Below are 17,874 nucleotides of genomic sequence, written 5' to 3'. Positions count from 1 at the left end.
ACACAGCCAGAGATGCTGGAGAAAGGTGAGGCATAAACCCTTCTGGAACAGGGCCACATGGCCTGAAAAACACGATGTTCTTGGTGCTGTGTGTGCATTATTAGCCCGCTAGGGGGCAGTGTGCTTTCACTTATGTGTGGATTTGGAAACTTTTATTTGCTCTGAATGCATGTATTTGTTATAGTTGTTGCTGCCTGGCTTTTCCAACGTATGGCCTTTTCTCCCTTTGCCCTGGGATTCTAAACCAGCTTGTCTTTGAGCAGGAACCGGGGCGAGGGAGGGTTACATTGTGCACGTTGCAGCTGGGTTTTCATCATCCTCCTCCTCGCCCTTGGGCCCATCAGGCGCAATGGCAGCACATGCATATTAAACCCTGGACGTTATCCGAGGAGGGGAATTGGAAGTATGATCCAATGGCAATCTGAACGCAATCATGGGGTTTCACGTTATTGCGTGATAGACTGCCACACGCAATTTTGGGCAATGGGAAGCCAGTCTGAACGCAATTCGAATTCATGTAAATTTGCTGAACTTCCGTGTGATAAACTCCCGTCTTTGTTAGAGCAAGAAGAGCCGATTAATGGGCCCTGGCAGCACTGCGCCACTTGCGCTCAGTCGCATTGATCCGTCCTCCTTTGGACCCGGTTTGGGCCACGTATTTGCTACTAGCAGCGATCAATCATTGTAGTTTATATGCTGCGCAATCCTTAACCGCAAGCCGAGTCCTTAGCTCTGGGAATGACCGGTCGTCAAGGGAAGGTACCTTTCGCAGCTAAAACTCCCAGGGAAAGAGAGAGAAAGGGAGGGAAGCAGTCAGATTTCTTCACTGTCCCCCCAAAAAAACCACTGGAGAAATAATGCAGTTTGAGACCGCTTTAACTGCCCTGGGTCTGTGCCAGGGAATGCTGGGAACTGTAGTTCTGTGAGTATAATGCATCTAAATGCAATACCTTTTTCCTCACTGCGCAGGCGCAATAGTAGCCACGCCTTCTTCCTCAAGCTCTTTTTCCTCACTGCGCAGGCGCAAAAGTAGCCTCCTCCATCGCTCTCCTTCCCTACCCCCTTCCGCAGCTTCCTTCACATCACTGCGCAAGCGCACAAATAACCACACCCCTTTCCACTTCCACCCCTCTACTTCCTCCTCCCTCCGCCTCTTTTCCCTCACTGCGCAGGCGCAAGAGTAGCCACGCCTCCTTCCTCCTCCATCCCTCTCCGTTCCCTCCCCTTTCCTTGCCTCCTTTCCCTCACTGCGCGGGCGCAGGAGTAGCCTCTTTCATGCCTCGCCTAGTCGCCTTTCCCTCCCTTTCCTTTCCCTCACTGCGCAGGCTCACGAGTAGCCACGCCTCCTCCTCTTCTTCCCTCAGCGCGGTCCGCCATCTTGGTGACGCAAGGGGGCGTGGCGGGAGGGTCGGAGGGGGCGGGGCTCCCGGTTCCGGACTCGGGAGGACTTTTGAAAAGCTCCCGTCGCGGCGGCCGCTGAGGGCAGAAGGGAGCAGCCTCCGTTGGGGCCTGTGGTCGCCCTGCTGGCCGGGCCTCTGAGGCGGCAGCGAGGACTTGGCGGCAGCGACCGCGGGTGAGGAAGAGGAGGCGGGGCTGGGGGGCGAGAAGGGGAGCTTTCTGAGGAGAAAAGGACTCCTTTTGTGTCCCTCTCCGTGATTGGCTGGAGGAGGGAGGGGGTCCTTTCGGGCCGGCTTCGGTTATTGGTCGATATACAGAGAGAGCGATTTTGATTGGTCGGCGCGGCCCCTGTCCTTCTTTCGCCTGAGGGCGGGACAAAAAGGAAGCTTTCCCCTTGGTGATTGGTCGGGAGGCGGGCTCTCCTGATCGGCAATTGGCTGGCTTGTTATGGGCGGGCCTTTCTCACTCTCGCGTGCGGGACTTATGTTCTGAGGGAAAGAGAAGGGTCCTTTCTGCCTTCCTTTGTTATTTGCTGAGTGAGTTGTGATTGTGTGCCTTCCGGTTGTTTCTGGCTCACGGTGGCCCTTTCCTGGGGTTTTCTTGGCAAGGTTTGTCCGGAGGAGGTTTGCCATGGCTTCCAGTGTCTGACATTTAATAAGACTTGTTGCTGCTGTTGTGTGCCTTCAAATCACCCTTAATGCAATCCTGTCATGGGCTCTCTTTTTTGGCAAGGTGTGTTCCTAGGAGCTTTGCCGTTTCCCCTGAGGCTGTGAGAGTGTGCCTTGGCCAGAGTCGCCCAACGGGTTGAGAATCGAACCCTGGTCTCCAGAGTGGCAGCTCAGCAACTCCAACCCCTGCGCCAGGAATGGCGATGATGGGGGAAAGTGCCTCACTGAAGTCTACGAAAGCTCCTGCCGCCAAAGCCTTTCTTTGGGTGACTCTCAAAGGTGCTTTGGGATCTCCCTACGCACTGAATCTACAGACTAACACGGCTATATCTTTCAGTTCTTGCCCAAAAGTGTTTGGTTTTGCAGCGCTTGGTGTTGGGGGCTGTCGGTTTCCGCCGCTAGCGAACTCCTGTGACAATCGACGACGGTCTGGACGTGGGAGGAAGGCAGTGTGTCAAAAGGACAGGGAAGGATGCAAATAAGCCTGAGGGGAGACGTTTGAGACAGGCTCTGCTCCTACTGTGTGACATTTCATTGCCTGGCACGCTACGCCTGACAAGGCCTGGCCTTGTCTTGGCTGTTTGGCACAGGCTGCCTTTCATGGAGGCTTGACCATCCCCGCTTGGCAGGATGCAAGGGAGGGCTGACCTTTCCTTGCACTGATTTGCCACCTGCAGAGCCTGCTAGGAACAGGCGGGAAGGAGTCCAGTGCTTCTCTTTCCTTGCTTTAGGCAGTTTTCTTTCTTTCCCCGGGGGCCGCAACTTGAGGCGTTTCCACCTCCTTTGCACCGCTTGCCTTTGCTTCCTCATTTCTGGGTATGTTTTTGATAGGCTGTCTCTAATGGGAGCCAGCGTGGCATAGTAGGTTAACTGTTGGACTACATCTCTAGAGACAAACTCCTAGCTTGGCCACAAAACCCACTGAGTGATGATAATAAGAGATATTATTTATATCCCGCCTTCTTGAAAGGATCAAGGCGGATTACAAGAAAATACATAAACAAATACATAACGCATACACGACTCAAAATGACATATCCCCTTATCCATTGCCTTAACTGAAATACCAGCATCATAGATACAATTTCTTTGATGTTGGGGAAGTCGCATGCTCTCAGCTTCAGAGGATGGCAGTGGCAAAGGCAAACCCACTTGGAGCATAGCTTGCCAAGAGAACTGCATGACCCCCCTTGGGGTCACTGTAAGCAGGAAATGACTTGAAAGCACACAACAACAACAACAACATAATAATAATAATTCATTTATTTATTTCCCATGAGGAAGAGCAGGTCCTGTGCTGCTCAGAAGCTGTCTGAAACGGTGCAAAGTAGACAGGTTAATAACCTTGGTGAGGACTAGTCTGTCGAAATAGCTGTCTGCAGAGCTTGCTAAGTAAGTGGGATGCTGTGTGCATTCAGTCGGCCTGTTTAGCTTTCTTTCTTATCTTTCGGCAAGAAAGCTAAGAGTCTTGCAGTACAAATGCCGAAGTGTGTGCCGTGAACTGATAACTGCAACAAAGCTTTTGCTTCAGGCCAAGAGGACAGTTTCATTTCTCTCTTCCAAGTGGAGATCTGGCTTATGTAATGGCAAGAGGCAATAATCAACTGCCTCAGAAATATTGTACCCTGGAATTATTTAAACAGCAGCTTACAGGACTCTTTAGCAATATATATATGCATGTGTTCTTCCCTTCCCTGATTTCCATTCAGTGTATTGGCATTAAGCTGAGCTGCTGGGACTGGTAAAGTATTGTCTGATACAGCAACCCTATAATAATCCTCCCCACTCGCATAGAGATAGCTGGGAAGCTGGGGACATAAGCACTTTTATAATGTTAGCATGCAAGTGTGAATTACTTGGTTCTTTCCTTGTGAATTATTAATATCCTTGTTTTCTCCTGTGGTGTGACTTTTGATAGAATCAGTCTGGTAGTGATCGGTCTGAGACCCGGCTCGAGAATGGGAGACCTGGCTGCCACGCTTGTACGGAATGGATAAAGTTTAGCCAGTGTGGGTAGGAGATGAAGATGCACGCATGTCAAGAGGGATCCCAAAGCCTTCGTAAATTGGGGAAACAATATATTTGTCATTTGGTTAGGCTTGAAAAGATGGGTGGACAACTTGTAATGCTCCAAGTCGTGTTGAACGACAAGTCCCATCATCCCTTCGTATTGGCTAGGCTGGCTTGAGCTCATGGGAATTGCAGTCCAGCGTACAAAGTGCCACATGTTGCTCTCTGTTGCAGCAGTGGCTTTTCAAACCATGTTCTGGAGGAACTGGAGTTCCCAAAAAGATGGCTATATGATGCTGCACTATCTTTCCTAAAATATATTCTGGCTACTTCTGCCAATCTTCTGTAACAATGCATGGCTCAAGGAGAGTCTTAGACATGTGGACCTTATCTGTGCTTCATAGGTACTGGCTGTCTACTCAGAACATGCCTAAAATGTTTTGGGCATCTGTGAGTAATGCATGTGTGATACAAACGCCTTAAAATAGCTGGGCTTTACTATAGGAGAGGCCCAGTTTGCAGCCAGGGTTTTATATATTTCTGATTAAGTAGCAGTGTGAAGCCATGGGATCCAGAACTTGCCCACCTCTGACATACAAGTACAGTCAGGCTTCATGAAACTCTACTGTCCTCCAGTCCTTTTTAAATGTCATTTTCCCCCCTACTAGTAGACGATAGATAAAATTGCAACTGTGCAAAAAGGCCAGGAAGTCATTTTGGGTAAATGGAAGTCACACAGAGGTCTCTGCTGACAAGCAATGATGTATGCTGGCGAATCCAGCGCGGCCCTTGTTATGCGTTTACTCCATTTATCAAAGTGCCTGCAGTGAACTTGTTTTAGGAATGAGAGCTTCTGAAATAATTAAACCAGTTGGCTAGGGACTGTGAGTTAGCAAAATGAAACTGTTTGGACCCGTTCTCTCTTGCCTCGGCACTTTGGTGTAGGAGCTTGTTGGGAGTGGAAGTCTTGGCTTTAGCCTTGTTAAATTCGAGGTGGGTGTGAATGTGTTCCTTGCAGGTTGGGCTTTATGGTTGTTGTGTGTGTGCGAAAGAGAGAACATGCTGCTTAATGTAGCCTTACAAAGAAGTCCGCAAAGGATGCTAGCATGGTTGCTTGTCCACTCAGAATTGGGAATAGCTTGGCAAAAGGTACTACACCATAGTAGGTAAAACTCTTGTGCCATGCTTTGACTCCTCTGACTAATCATTGGGCTAGGAATTGTTGCAAACTGTTGAACTGCATCTGCCAGCAGCCTTTGCCCTTGGTTATACTGATGAGCAGGCTGCTGGGCATCCTAGTCCTACAACACAATTCCTACCCCTGTTTTAGACTCTGGTTACGTACTTCCATCTCTAGTTTTGGCTATAGTGACAGCCTCTTGCCCCTTCTCCATGTCTAGGGTGGCAGGTGCTTTGGGAAGGATAAAACCATAAGAAGTCCTTACTCCACTCGTTGTCATATATGTCCCTCAAGAACCTTTCTGTCTTGGCTGAGAATTGGAACTAGAGAATCTGTGTTTGCCAGTACTTGATGAAGATGGAGATCCTCTGGTATTGATGCCTTCAAGTGTCCTGGTCTCTGTTAAACCTTTGTTTGAGTGCCCATGTTTTTCAAATCCAAGCACCTGCTTTGAAACATATGGACTTAGCTTAGTTTCTGGGTGAAACTGAACACCTCCTTTTTAAAGGCTGTTGCTGAGTTTTGGTGCATTAAGTCAGAAACAGAGCCAGCATGGTGCAGTGGTTTGAACTTTGGGCTACAACTCTGGAGACTAAGGTTCAAATCCCTGCTGGGCCATGGAAACCCCCTGGATAACCTTGGGCAGGTCACACTCTCCTACCCTCAAGGAAGACAGAGGCAAGCCCTCTCTGAACAAATCCTGCCAAGAATGTCCTCTGATAGGTTTGTCTTAGGGTCACCGTAAGTCAGAAATGACTTGAAGGCACAGAACAATGACAGTGATGTCCCAAACTGTTACAACAGTCATGTACTCCCCTCTATCCCAATTACTACACATTTAATAACCAGATCCCAGGTGTCATTCTCCTGATGGCTCTTTCTAGATTCTGGAATTGCCAGATGAATGCAGCTTGGGGTCTGGTTATGAGATGCATTGTGTAGAGCTTGCTGTGTTTTGTGAAACTCTGTCAGAGATTGCCTTTTTCCTCCTCCTCCTGCTGACAGTTTCTGTCTCACTTTGTTTATGCTGCAGGTGTGCAAACAGCCAAGGAGTCATTTCAGTGTGTTGGAGATGATGTGGAGAGACACTCTGTGAGTAACTAAAGCTTTCTTTGTTACATAAAATGGTGCCCTGATAGGAATAGAGATCGATGCTGAAGCACGTATCTTGCTATCTGTGTGCCCTTGATTGTGCATTGTGTGAAAGCAAACTTCCCAGAAAGTCTTGGTTCGGTTAGAATAAAATCATGAGTTTTAAGGGTACTAATACATGAGTTTTAATGAGTTTTAAGGGTACATCATGACCCAATCCAAGAATGAGAAGAATACTCTAGATCAGTAGCCCCCATACTGTGGCATTTAAGAGATTTTGGACTTCAGCTCCCAGAAGCCTCAGCCATATTGGGCAATAGTCTGGGATTCTGGGAGCTGAAATCCAAAATCCCTTAAAGAGCACAGTTTGGGAACCACTGCTCTAGAGTGATTTTATGTGCTGTTGTGCAACAGAGTACTTTAAGCAGTTCACGGTATCCAGATGTCAATACAATAGCTTTAAAAACTTTAGCCCATGGCACTGTGGAAGCTACTGCCTCTCCTGCCCAAGTCTGTGGTGTGTTTTGGAGAGGTTTCAGGACAGTCTTGCCTTTGGACTTTCCTCCCAAAAGCGGTTGAGGAGTTCAGTAAAACTGGCAGCGCTCAGGCTTAACATGGTTTTAAGGTTGTAGTCTTGAGCCAAACTCTCTGGGATTATGCATCACTGAGCTCAGCAGGAGTAGAAATGTATAGGATTACATGGTAAGTGAAATCCAGACTCCAAAATGCACTGCCTTCATACTTTCTTTAGGCCAAACCAGTGAATAAATGTGAAGTGTAGATCTGTGTTTTTTGCATGTCAAAACGCATTGCTTTTCCTTTCTTTGGTGGGTAGTTTTCTGTCAAAAATAGCACTGTAAAGTTTTTTTGCCAAAGCTGATCAAACAGTTAGTTTGCTTTTTCTGTCACGGAGTTCACATTAGCATGTCTTGTGGCTGAGACACGCTTAAAATGTTTGGCTCTTTAGGGTGCAGTTGCCTGTGCACTCAGACTATGAAATGATCCAATTATAGCTGGGCACCAAAGAAAGGGGCTTTTGCCAGAACAAATGCAAATTGCTCTGCAGCAGCTGGGTTTCTTGAAAGCCAGTTTGAATTTAGAGGGTTCCATTTCGGAAGGTAGCTTTTAAAAAACATCAAAATAATTTGATTTTGCAGGATGCATTAGGTTTTTTAAAATATTTATGGTTGCTGGTGCTGCCATGAAATGTTCCGTCTTGTATTCTTTTGCAAGAGCTCATCAGTTTGTTAGAAAATGAGACTCAGCAGGAGGGTTGAGATGTTTTGACGTCTGCTTTCTGTCCTGGCTAAAAGACTAAGGCCTCATCTGGACTGCAGAAATAATGCAGTTTGACACTACTTTAACTGCCATGGCTCAATGCTGTGGACTCCTGGGATTTGTAGTTTGGTGTGCCACCAGAGCTCTCTGACAGAGAAGGTTAAATATCCCCAGAAACTACAAATCCTAGAATTTCATCACACTGAGCCATAGCAATTAAAACGGCGTCAAACCGGATTATTTCTGCAATGCAGATACAGCCTTGGAAATGTCTAAATAACCATCTACTGGAGCAACAGTCCATGTGTCTGAAGAAATGGGTTGCAGTCCATGAAGGTTTATGCCAAATAAAATAGGTTCATCTTTAAGGTAGCACACAACTCTGTTGTTTTTGCTTCCAATGGACAAACACAGCTGTTTCCTTCTAGAATGCTATTTATTTACTTTTTAAACAGTATCTCAAATTATTATAGCTCCGTAAGCTGCATTACAGCAGCCCTGTATGCTCTTCCTTGGAAGTCAGTCCAATTGATTTCAGTTATCAATGAACAGAATTGAGCAATCAGCCTCTCCGCTGCTTTTCATGGCTTTGACTATTTGGTGTCCCAATAAATAATATTGCTATATTGATTTTAAACTTTAAGACACTATTTACGCTGAGGTTACTCAACATTTTAGGCTTTTTTCTTTTAAGTCAAAACAGAACCAAGGCTTTTATTTTGTCTCAAATTTCACAGCTGGATTTACGTCAAGCGTTTTGCACTAGGCCAACTTCTTCAACGAAAAGGCACCTTGTGAAAGCTTTGATCCACACACAGCCTGTGTGTTGCATGTTTGGGTTTGTCAGCATGTATCAGAAAAACAAAAAGGAAAAACTGTATGTTGCTGAACAGGATCTGTGTCCAGCAACATGTAATTTTGTATTGTTTTAAATGAGACTTCCTGAGACTCAAGTGTCTCTCAGTTTTGCTTTATAGGGTATGTGTGCATTATTTGTTGGGTAAAACAGTGGATCCATGAGACAGTCTAGGTCTCATAGTGAGCCATTGGCTACTGCTCCCTGGAAAGTTTGTAGAAATAATTGTAGTCAATGGGCAAAACTATAGTACTGGAAACAAATAATTGCTGGTCCCTACATAGGTCTAGTTTAGGCACAGAAATTACAAGTTAGCTTTTGATTTTAAAATATGTATTTTGTCTAAAAGAAAAACCCGCTGCTTGTCAGAGCTGTATTAATCCATGAGGGATGTCTCAGTGGGCCATGTTTTCTTAATGCTAAAAGAGAGTAAGTTTGTCAAATCTTTGAACAGCATTGAACAGTCCTTCTACTGAAGCCCGTGTTTCCTGTGTTTTGTTGAACTTCTGTTTTAACTTGTTCTTGTTTTCATTGTGCCAGCTGCCCCAAAATCTCCTCCTGCTGGGCAGCCTATAAATAAAACTGTCTGGCTTGTGTGGTAGGGATGAGTAGCATGGCCATGCTGTGAAAGGACCTCCCTTTCAAACAGGTGTGCTAATATCATACCAGTGATCCTCTCAAGGAAAATTGTTTGACTGCGGAGCAGAAATATACAATGGAGGCAGTGCAGTGGATAGAATACTGGACGACTGAGGTCCTGTTCAGCCATGAAGTTTGTTAGTTGCTTTTGGGCAATTAATTTCTCTAAGCCTAACCTACTTTTCAGGTCTTTTGTGGGTTTTTTGGGCTATGAGGCCATGTTCTAGAAGAGTTTATTCCTGACGTTTCACCAGCATCTGTGGCTCTGGCATCTTTAGAGAATGCTGAACGTGGAATAAACTCTTCTCGAACATGGCCACATAGCCCGAAAACCCCACAAAAAACTATGGATGCTGGCCATGAAAGCCTTTGACTACTTCTCAGGGTTTCTGTAAGGACAAAAATGGGGAAACACCAGGTATACTGCTCTGAGTTCTTAGGAGGAAGAGCAGAAGGAGAAATTTAATAAATAGAAAGACATTTCTGCCAGCAGTGGGTTGAAGCATCTTACGCCACTATTGAATGTGATTTTTTAATTATTATTGTGGTGTGGCAGTCTTCACCAGCTTCCTTTTTTCTCCCTCTCCCTCCCTTCCACTTAGCTTTCTGGATCACATTTTTGCACAGCATAAAACAGTTACGCTGTACATCTGCTTGTGTGTGCTTTACCTCTCCTCCCAACACTAGTGGAGATCAAGGTATTCTCTCTGACATATAGAAAACAGCCTGTGATCCTGTGTTGGGTAGGCAGCTTTCTGGAGTGCTTTAGTTATATATTCCTGCATGGCAGGAAGTTAGAATAGATGGACCTTGCATTCCCTTCCATCTGTTAAAGACTGATTCTGAGTGCCAGTAAAAGGCAGCTGAGACAGGCTTTTGCCCTTCCATTGCTCCTCTTATAAGTGATAAAGAGGTTTTGTCTCAAACACTCATGCAAAACCCAGGGTGAGTTCCAAGTTATTGAAGGCAGAGAAACAAAAGCGCTCCGCTGGCTGTGATCTAGGTGCTTTGATAAGTTTCTTGTTGGGATCTGATCTCTCCTAACTAGAAGGGGCAGAGGAATTCCTTCAAATATTTTCAGCCATTCATGCAGATGAGCAATTGCATTTTATGACTGGGTCCCTTTTGTAGCTGCTCCTGACACCTGGGAAGGGGAAGGCAGGTGGAGACATCAATGGTTGGTCTGCTTTATCACCTTTTTTGAACTTTCGCCCACGATACAGGTGTTAATTCATTAAATGCATCAGCAGCAGAAGAGAGGACAGGTTCCAAATGAGTGCAAACACATTCAGACTTCCTGTGGAATATAATTTGGCAGGCTTTATTCTTTCTAGGCTACATGTAAAGGTGTTAGCAGCAAGCCAGGGATGCTTTGCTTATGGGAAGGATGGAAGGAACTGAGTTACAAATACCACATCTAGAGAGAGTGAGTCTGGGAAAAGACCTGTACACAAAAGCTCTTGGAGTAGCAAAGCCAGTGATGTTTCTTAAGGGTCGCCACAGGTCTGCTCTTTGCAGTAGAAAGGAAACATGATCAAAGGGCTTTTAAGCTGCTTCATCGTGTGGATTTTCAGCGCAGCCTAGGGAGCTGTCTCTCTTGAAGGATGACATTCTCTGATCCTGAGTGTTGACTCTTTCCCTGACATCATTACTCTGCTAAATGCCTGGTTTTTTTCTTTCCAAGGGGATTTTGGTTCTTAGAATAATCTTAATGTCGCAGGCCCTTTCAAGGCAGACGGAACACATTGCTATTTCAGCAGCTCTTCAGTGCCAGTCCTGCTTAAGAAGAGAAAGCCAAAGCAAGTCTCCCCCCCTCTCTCTTTCTCTTTGTAAAAAAAGGAGCAGTCCAGGGCATTTTGTGGGGCTTCATCATGTACTCCAATGAACAGCAGATCTTTTGTCCAGTATTTCCTAGTTCAAAAACAAAAGCCTCATTCTCCCGACCGAACAATGGATGGTCTTGGTAGTGTGACTGACATCATCAGTGATTAATGCCCCACTGCCATTGAGCAACCGCTCACATGACTGGTGAAGATGGCATGGTACATTAGAGTACCGTGCGTCCCTTTTGAAAACCACAGCATTAAAGTCTTATCTCCTTTGGTTAACAGGGGAGTTACTAACCTTGACGGCATGGATCATTCTGTGCTCAGAAGGGAGGTGCCATCAGTGCTCCATGACAGGTATGTGTTTGCCATAAAATAATTGAGTTTGAAAAGTTAATGCCATTGTCTAATGTTAACTGACCTTGCTTCCGAGACAAATCTCTGCTTTTCTTCCTTCTGAAGGCAAACAGTTCCATGGCCTATAATCCTCTTCTCTTCCTCTTTTTCTTCTTCTTCAAAGTACACAAACTGTGGCTTGACCTACTTCTCATTCTCCTTGACCTCACTTCTTGAGGTTTCGGGCATAATGGAGCTGGTCATGAAATGGTGATCACCAATTTGGGTGGTGGAAATTGGTTTTCCTTGAGCATGGAGCCTGGCATGGTCTCCTGACCTTAGGTGGGTGGAGGAACTCAGTAGAGAAGCTGCCCAGTGGTTTGGATCTATCCTCTGTAGACCAGTGTGTATGGACCCAAGACATGTTGGCATTTTGAGCATGTGGTCTTATTGTCTTGTTCCTGCCAAATCAATTACATTGCGTGCAGTGTTTGTTAAAGCCAGTTTGGCTCTGAAACATGATGGGGAGTTTGATGAGCTGATGGGTGAATCCTGGGTTTGGCACAAGAATCGAGGCACGGTCTAGTAATTTATAGGTCAGAAGAGGCTGAAGGTTATGCTTCCATCACTTTTAACATCTTTCTCTTGCCACATTCCAGTGTTGCCCTAGTATTTATTATCCAAATCTTTGACAGCCTCATTGGGAAAGATTCCATCTTTCCCTTTCCATTACACTGAAGATGCAGCTGTTGTTGCTGTGTGCCTTCAAGTTGTTCTCAACTTACAGCGACCCAAAGACAAATCTATTATGAGGTTTTCTTGGCAAGATTCATTCAGAGGAGGTTTGTCATTTCCTTCCCCTGAGGCTGAGGGAGTATGACCTGCCCAGGATCACCCACTGGGCTTCATGGCTAACTGGGAATCGAACCCTGGTCTCCAGAGTCATAGTCCAAACCACTGTGCCACATTGCTATTGTGCTTCCATTACTTCAATTTAGGATGCTACCAAAATTGCAGCTGTTGCTGTGTATAAAATGGTTAAAGTCCTCAAAATAGCCTCATTTGTGTGTTAATCACATCCTTTAAAGGCACGTGTTTCTTCCCCTTTCTTCTTCTTCTTCTTCTTCTTCTTCTTCTTCTTCTTCTTCTTCTTCTTCTTCTTCTTATTTCTTCAGCCATTGCTAACTCTTTACAGTTTTGAAATCTCATCTTTTGAGTCAGTCTGTCCTGAAGTTGCTTCTATCTGCATATGGTTTTACATCCCCTTGGAATCCATAGGTTCTTCAGCCCCCAAATAAGAGTTCTCACCTAAGAATTTTTCCTTCAGTCCCCAAATTTCTATCCTTGCAATAAATTAAAATTTCAGTTGAATGTTTAGCAATATAGCTTAGATATCCAAAGAAGAGGGGCAAGCAAAGTGACCAAGGGCGAACGTCGCACTGTCTGCAATGCTAGAAATTTGTGGAGTGGAGGAAAATTTTATTTTCAGAGGCAGGATTTTTATTTAGAGGGGCAATACCTTCATTTCCTCGCACCCCACTTCCCCTAGCTACACCTCCGTTTGGTAGCTGTACCTAGATTTTTTTTGACTCTGTAAAAACTGTGAAGTTGAAGGCTTTTATGGCCAGCATCCATAATTTTTTGTGGCTGTGTGGCCATGTTCTGGAAGAGTTTATTTAAATAGACACCCTAAAGCCTTGTCAACAACAGATCAACACACAGATTAACATGCAAATTGCTTTTTTTTTTTTTTGAGAGGTAAAGTAGGCCTATAGGCCACAGTAGTGGTCAACTCTTCAAATCAGTAGAGCCTTTGCATTTTGCTTTTCATATTTATCTCCTAAAATTAAACCTATTTAAAGCTTTACTGTCATGCAGTTTGTCCTGACCCTGTCTTGTACCATTGTCACTCAAAAGGACAAGTGTTCCAGCATCGTCCTGATTCTAGGAAGGCCTGCAGGGCTTATGAAATCTTGATGCGCTGCTTCGTAATAGATTAACCACTGATTAATTTTGTTTTACAAACTGCCTGGCTTTACAGTGAGTGAGTCATCCCATGGGAACAAAGTGGCTGTACAATTTATGGAGGGCCCTTTAGAAAGATCTTGAAGGACAGGACCTAATGAAGGCAGAGAACTGTGTGCTTCTTGCACTGAAAGGTACACATAATGTGCATTACACACATCTCAGATAGCTGTTCCAGAGAGGTAATGCTAGGTTGGTGGTTCCCAAGCCATAGTCTGCTATGTGTTTTGGACTTTGATTTCCAGAATTCCTGTTGGACAAGCTGGCTGGGGATTCTGGGAGCTGAAGTTCAAAACGCCTGGAAGAACAAAGTTTGGGAACCACTGTGCTTCTCATTGGTGTGTGTTGTAGCTGTGAAGGTGTGCCTAGTGGGCCCTTGGTATCCGCTGGATTTGGTTCCAGGATCCTCAGTAGACACCAAAATCAGTGGACGTTCAAGTTCCATTAAATACAATGGATAGTAAAATGGTGCCCCTTATATAAAATGGCAAAATCAAGGTTTGTCTTTATTTGAATATTTTCAAGCTGTGGATGCTAGAATCTGCAGATAAAGAATCTGACTAATACTGGCTTCCTACATTTCAGGTAATTTGTAAACCTAAGCAAGCTTTTTTATAGGACATTTTTCTGGAAGCTTTCAGTGTACTCCTGTTTCCACTTCAGTTGTAATTTTTCCCTGTAAAATCCTTGCTTGAAGTCGTAAACTGTTTCCAAAATGTACCTCAGGCCTCCACCCTGCGACTGCAGCCCAAGTTGGTTCATTGCATAGGCTTGAATAATTATGTACGCTTTTTTTTAATTAGACACCTACTCCTTAATTTACCTGTCAGATTGATGCTTGACTCTTGAGGGGCCCTGCCTTCCCTGTCAGATGGATAACATCATATCACCTGAAGGGTTTTCTGCGGATGTAGCTGTTAGTGGCAAGATGAGTTACTTCTGTGAAAGAGAGAGACCAAAGTGGCTGCTAGATGCCATCTTAATTTTAATAACTTTAATGGTAGCTTTCAGCATGTCAGTGTTGAACATTGCTGAATGTGTGGGGGTGTATTATCCTGGTTAAGGTTGCCCGAATTGGTTGGAGAAACCAGAAAGGAGGGTGGGAGGTGGTATGATAGCCCTGTTTAAGTATTTGAAGGGGTGTCATATTGAGGAGGGAGCAAGCTTGTTTTCCGCTGCTCCAGGGAACAGGACCCAGAACAATGGATGCAAGATACATGAAAAGAGATTGCACCTCAACATTAGGAGGAATGTCTTGACTGTAATAATAAACATTTGAAGAGATGTCATATTGAGGAGGGAGCAAGCTTGTTTTCTGCTGCTCCAGAGACTAGAACACGGAGCAGTGGATGCAAGCTCCAGAAAAAGAGATCGCAGCTCAACATTAGGAAGAACTTCCTGACAGTAAGGGCTGTTCGACAGTGGCATATGTTGCCTTGGAGGATGGTGGTGTCTCCTCCTCTGGAGGTTTTAAACAGGGGTTGGCTGGTCCCAGGGGATGCTTTGATTGTGAGTTCCTGCATGGCAGAATGGGGTTGGACTGGATGGCCCTTGGGGTCTTTTCCAGCGCTATAATTTGTCATATTGCTGTGTTCCAGATGGTTAACTACTTTGAACTCTTAAGGAAAGGGAGCAAAGGATATTTAAAAATGAAGAGTCTGTTTCCTTGTTGCAGTCTTGAAACCAGTGCTCCTTGCATCCTTGGGGGACTGCTTGAGCAATTCATTGCTATTCCCTCCTCCTTCCTACCTTCTGTTGTCTCAAGGCAGTCCAAACTTGTGTTCACGCAAATACTTTTCCCAGCATATTTTTCAAAAGCATCATGTGCGCTCTCTCACATAGCAAGTCACAAACTGGAAGGAGTCTAGTTCAGGTGTGGCTGGCATATTTCCCCGTTTCTTGTTCAGCTCAGTCACCAGTTTGTTTCATCTTACCAGCCATAAACATCCAGTGTAAGCACATATTGTTAATTGGTTCACAAAATCACCAGAAGGTGGCATTCCGGATTTTGAGTGAGCATTCCTTCAGATTCTGGGTCTTTTAAAACTTTATTTCGTAATTAAACGTTGCCCCAGTTGCTGCAGCGTGTGACAGTAATTTCTGCTATTGACATTCTTCAGTGAAGTGGGAGTTACATTGATCGGTTTTAAATTCTCATCTAATTAATTCCTGTGATCTTAAAAAGATTAAATTTAACTTTTCTCCCCCTGCAAACTGGGTCAGCAAGGAGCTGGATAGAAACGTATACTGTCTTGTATGGCTAACCACAAATGTCCTTCATTAGTTCAGTGGCGTATACGTCCTGAAAAGATATTATTATTATTATTATTATTATTATTATTATTATTAACCTTTATTTATGAAGTGCTGTAAATTTATACAGCGCTGTACATGCAATCTTTTTAGTTAGACGGTTCCTTGCCCTCGGGCTTACAATCTAAAAAGACATGACACAGAAGGAGAAGGGAGTGGTGGCGGGAAAGGGTAAGAGGTCCAGCAGTTCCTCTCTACCTCCGAATATACTTTTAAACATTTAAAGAGAAATTCTGTAATCTACATTAGGGCAGAATCTTTAATAGGTCAGCCAAAATGTCACCAAAAGATAATGTACAGGTTATCTGAAAAGCTTGGGATCGAAAGTGTTTTTTATTTTGGGTTTTTAAAAGATTTTGGAATACCTGTATTTGTATATACGTAAGCCAGTACGGCGTAGTGGTTTGTGTGTTGGACTACGACTGTGGAGACCAGAGTTTGAATCCCTGCTCAGCCAGAGAAACCCATTGGGTGACCTTGGGCAGGTCTCATGCTCTCAGCCCTAGAAAACTCTGTGATAGGTTTGCCTTAGGGTCCCCATAAATTGGAAATGACTTGAAGGCACATAACAGCAACAACAATTTAGATGAGTTCCTGCAGACTGTTATATTTTTCTGAAGAACGCCTTCCTATTTCTCCAAGAAATGCCTTGTACTTCATAAATAAATCTAATAAAACCGTAGCTGCGTCAAGCACAAAGCCTGGTTGTCGAGGTCTCATGAGTGACCTCTGTTTATCTTCTTGGCTTCAGCCTGGGAAAACATGCGCAGCTCAGTCCCCAAACACTAATAAATTCTCCCAAATGCTCAGAACACACTCATGTTTAAGCAACCTAGATGGGAGCATAGGAGATATCTCACTGTGAAGGTGTTATTTTCTCTTTCGCAGCAGGTACAAGCGGAACCCAACCATGACCCTGAAATATCCGCCCTACTTCCTTCCTCATTTAGCAGCAGAGCTGAGTGGAACTGAATTGTACATCTTTCTGATACTTAGCAAAGAAGACAAGTGTATCCTGGGGACGGCTGAATAGATACTGCTGATTCCCCCCCCCCCCCTCGTATGAGGTCTGGAAAGCATATGTTGAAGCTAATATTAACATGTGCCCCTTTTTCTTATATCCTTGAATTAGCCGTAAAATGTCCTAGTACATCCGGTCCTTGTGAATCAGACAATTTTGTTATTTAATGACTGCCTTATTAACAGATTGTGCGCTTGTTTAATGGTTATGTTTAGACTTAAATAGCAGTTGTGTGAGAGCCAGCGTGGCATAGTGATTTGAGTGTTGGATTGTGGGGACCAGGGTTCAAATTCACTCTTAGTGAGACTAAGCAGGTGGATTTTGTTCTAACTGGTTAGCACAGTGGGAAGCAGGAAGCTGATGACTATTCCCCAATTGGGACTGAGTGGACTTCTTCAGTCCGATGTGAGACTTGGCTCACTTGCTTGAGCTATTGGTGGTGTCACTAATTCCCTCTGGAGTAGCAGAACTCCAGGAGGGAAGTACCCATTTTGTACTAGCTGTGTGGAATTACACAGTTACATATTCTGCCTGATTCTACTGACATATTTGAATATATATAATATCGCTGGTAATTCTCAACAAACAAGGCAAAGCTGGTACAAGACACTCCTGCTCAACCAAAACATCCATGCAAAATGAGCTATACGAGGAGAGAGAATATTACAAAACACCTTGGACACTAAAAAAGTGCTACACATATGAATAATGAATTGCCTCTGGCTGCTTCTTCCTATTATACACCAAATTAGCAGATGCCAGAAGCTAGACCAGCGGCCTGTTGAATTTAAGTGATGTCTCCAGTAACAGACAGCTGCTCTCTGGGTTTCCAAGCAGGAGTAATTTCCAGCCCTACCTCGAGAAGCCAGGACCATCTGCATGCACACTATGTGTCCTATCACTGACTGACCTACAGCTATTTCCAAAGGGGTTTACTTCACAACAGGATCCTGATTTGTGGCAGGAGGACAGACTGGATGGTCTTCCATTCCTTTTCCTCCCATGGCCCTAAATAGACATGAAAGCCTCTGATGCATCAGCTTCGACAGCTGCTGGCTCCTCTTTCTCCCAGGAAGCAATCTGAACAGATGGTGCGCTGCATTTTCTACATGGCGCCACATCCCTCTACAATATACACACTCGCACAAAATTAACTTTGGGGAGGGGGAGATTGCAAACAACACCACTGTACTCTGTCATGGGCATTTTCATCTGCAGAGGAAACAAAACAG

The 17,874-nt window shown here is 44.7% G+C and overlaps 1 protein-coding gene across 8 annotated transcripts in view; it reads left to right on the top strand.

Moving 5' to 3' along the window:
- Positions 1-1,418: 1,418 nt before the first annotated feature.
- The window catches only part of LOC149308649 (kelch-like protein 13), a 59,134-nt gene continuing 42,678 nt past the window's right edge, over positions 1,419-17,874 (top strand). For 2 of the 8 annotated variants that reach the window (XM_089536217.1, XM_089536215.1), the window contains exons 1-3: positions 5,139-5,225; positions 6,290-6,348; positions 11,233-11,304. In XM_089536217.1, the coding sequence (XP_089392343.1) occupies positions 5,175-5,225; positions 6,290-6,348; positions 11,233-11,304 (182 nt within the window). In that variant the 5' untranslated portion in view covers positions 5,139-5,174. Of the gene's footprint in view, positions 1,574-5,136; positions 5,226-6,289; positions 6,349-11,232; positions 11,305-17,874 lie in introns of those variants that run through there. The other 6 variants (XM_089536216.1, XM_089536220.1, XM_089536213.1 and 3 more) reach the window with 6 other exon arrangements.

Source organism: Sceloporus occidentalis, unplaced genomic scaffold, assembly GCF_023333645.1.
Source record: "Sceloporus occidentalis isolate IW3139 unplaced genomic scaffold, rSceOcc1.0.p SCAF_8, whole genome shotgun sequence".
NCBI classification, from domain to species: Eukaryota; Metazoa; Chordata; class Lepidosauria; order Squamata; family Phrynosomatidae; genus Sceloporus; species Sceloporus occidentalis.
The sequence above is the reverse complement of the archived record's forward strand: the minus strand, read 5'-3'. Positions and strand labels throughout refer to the sequence as shown.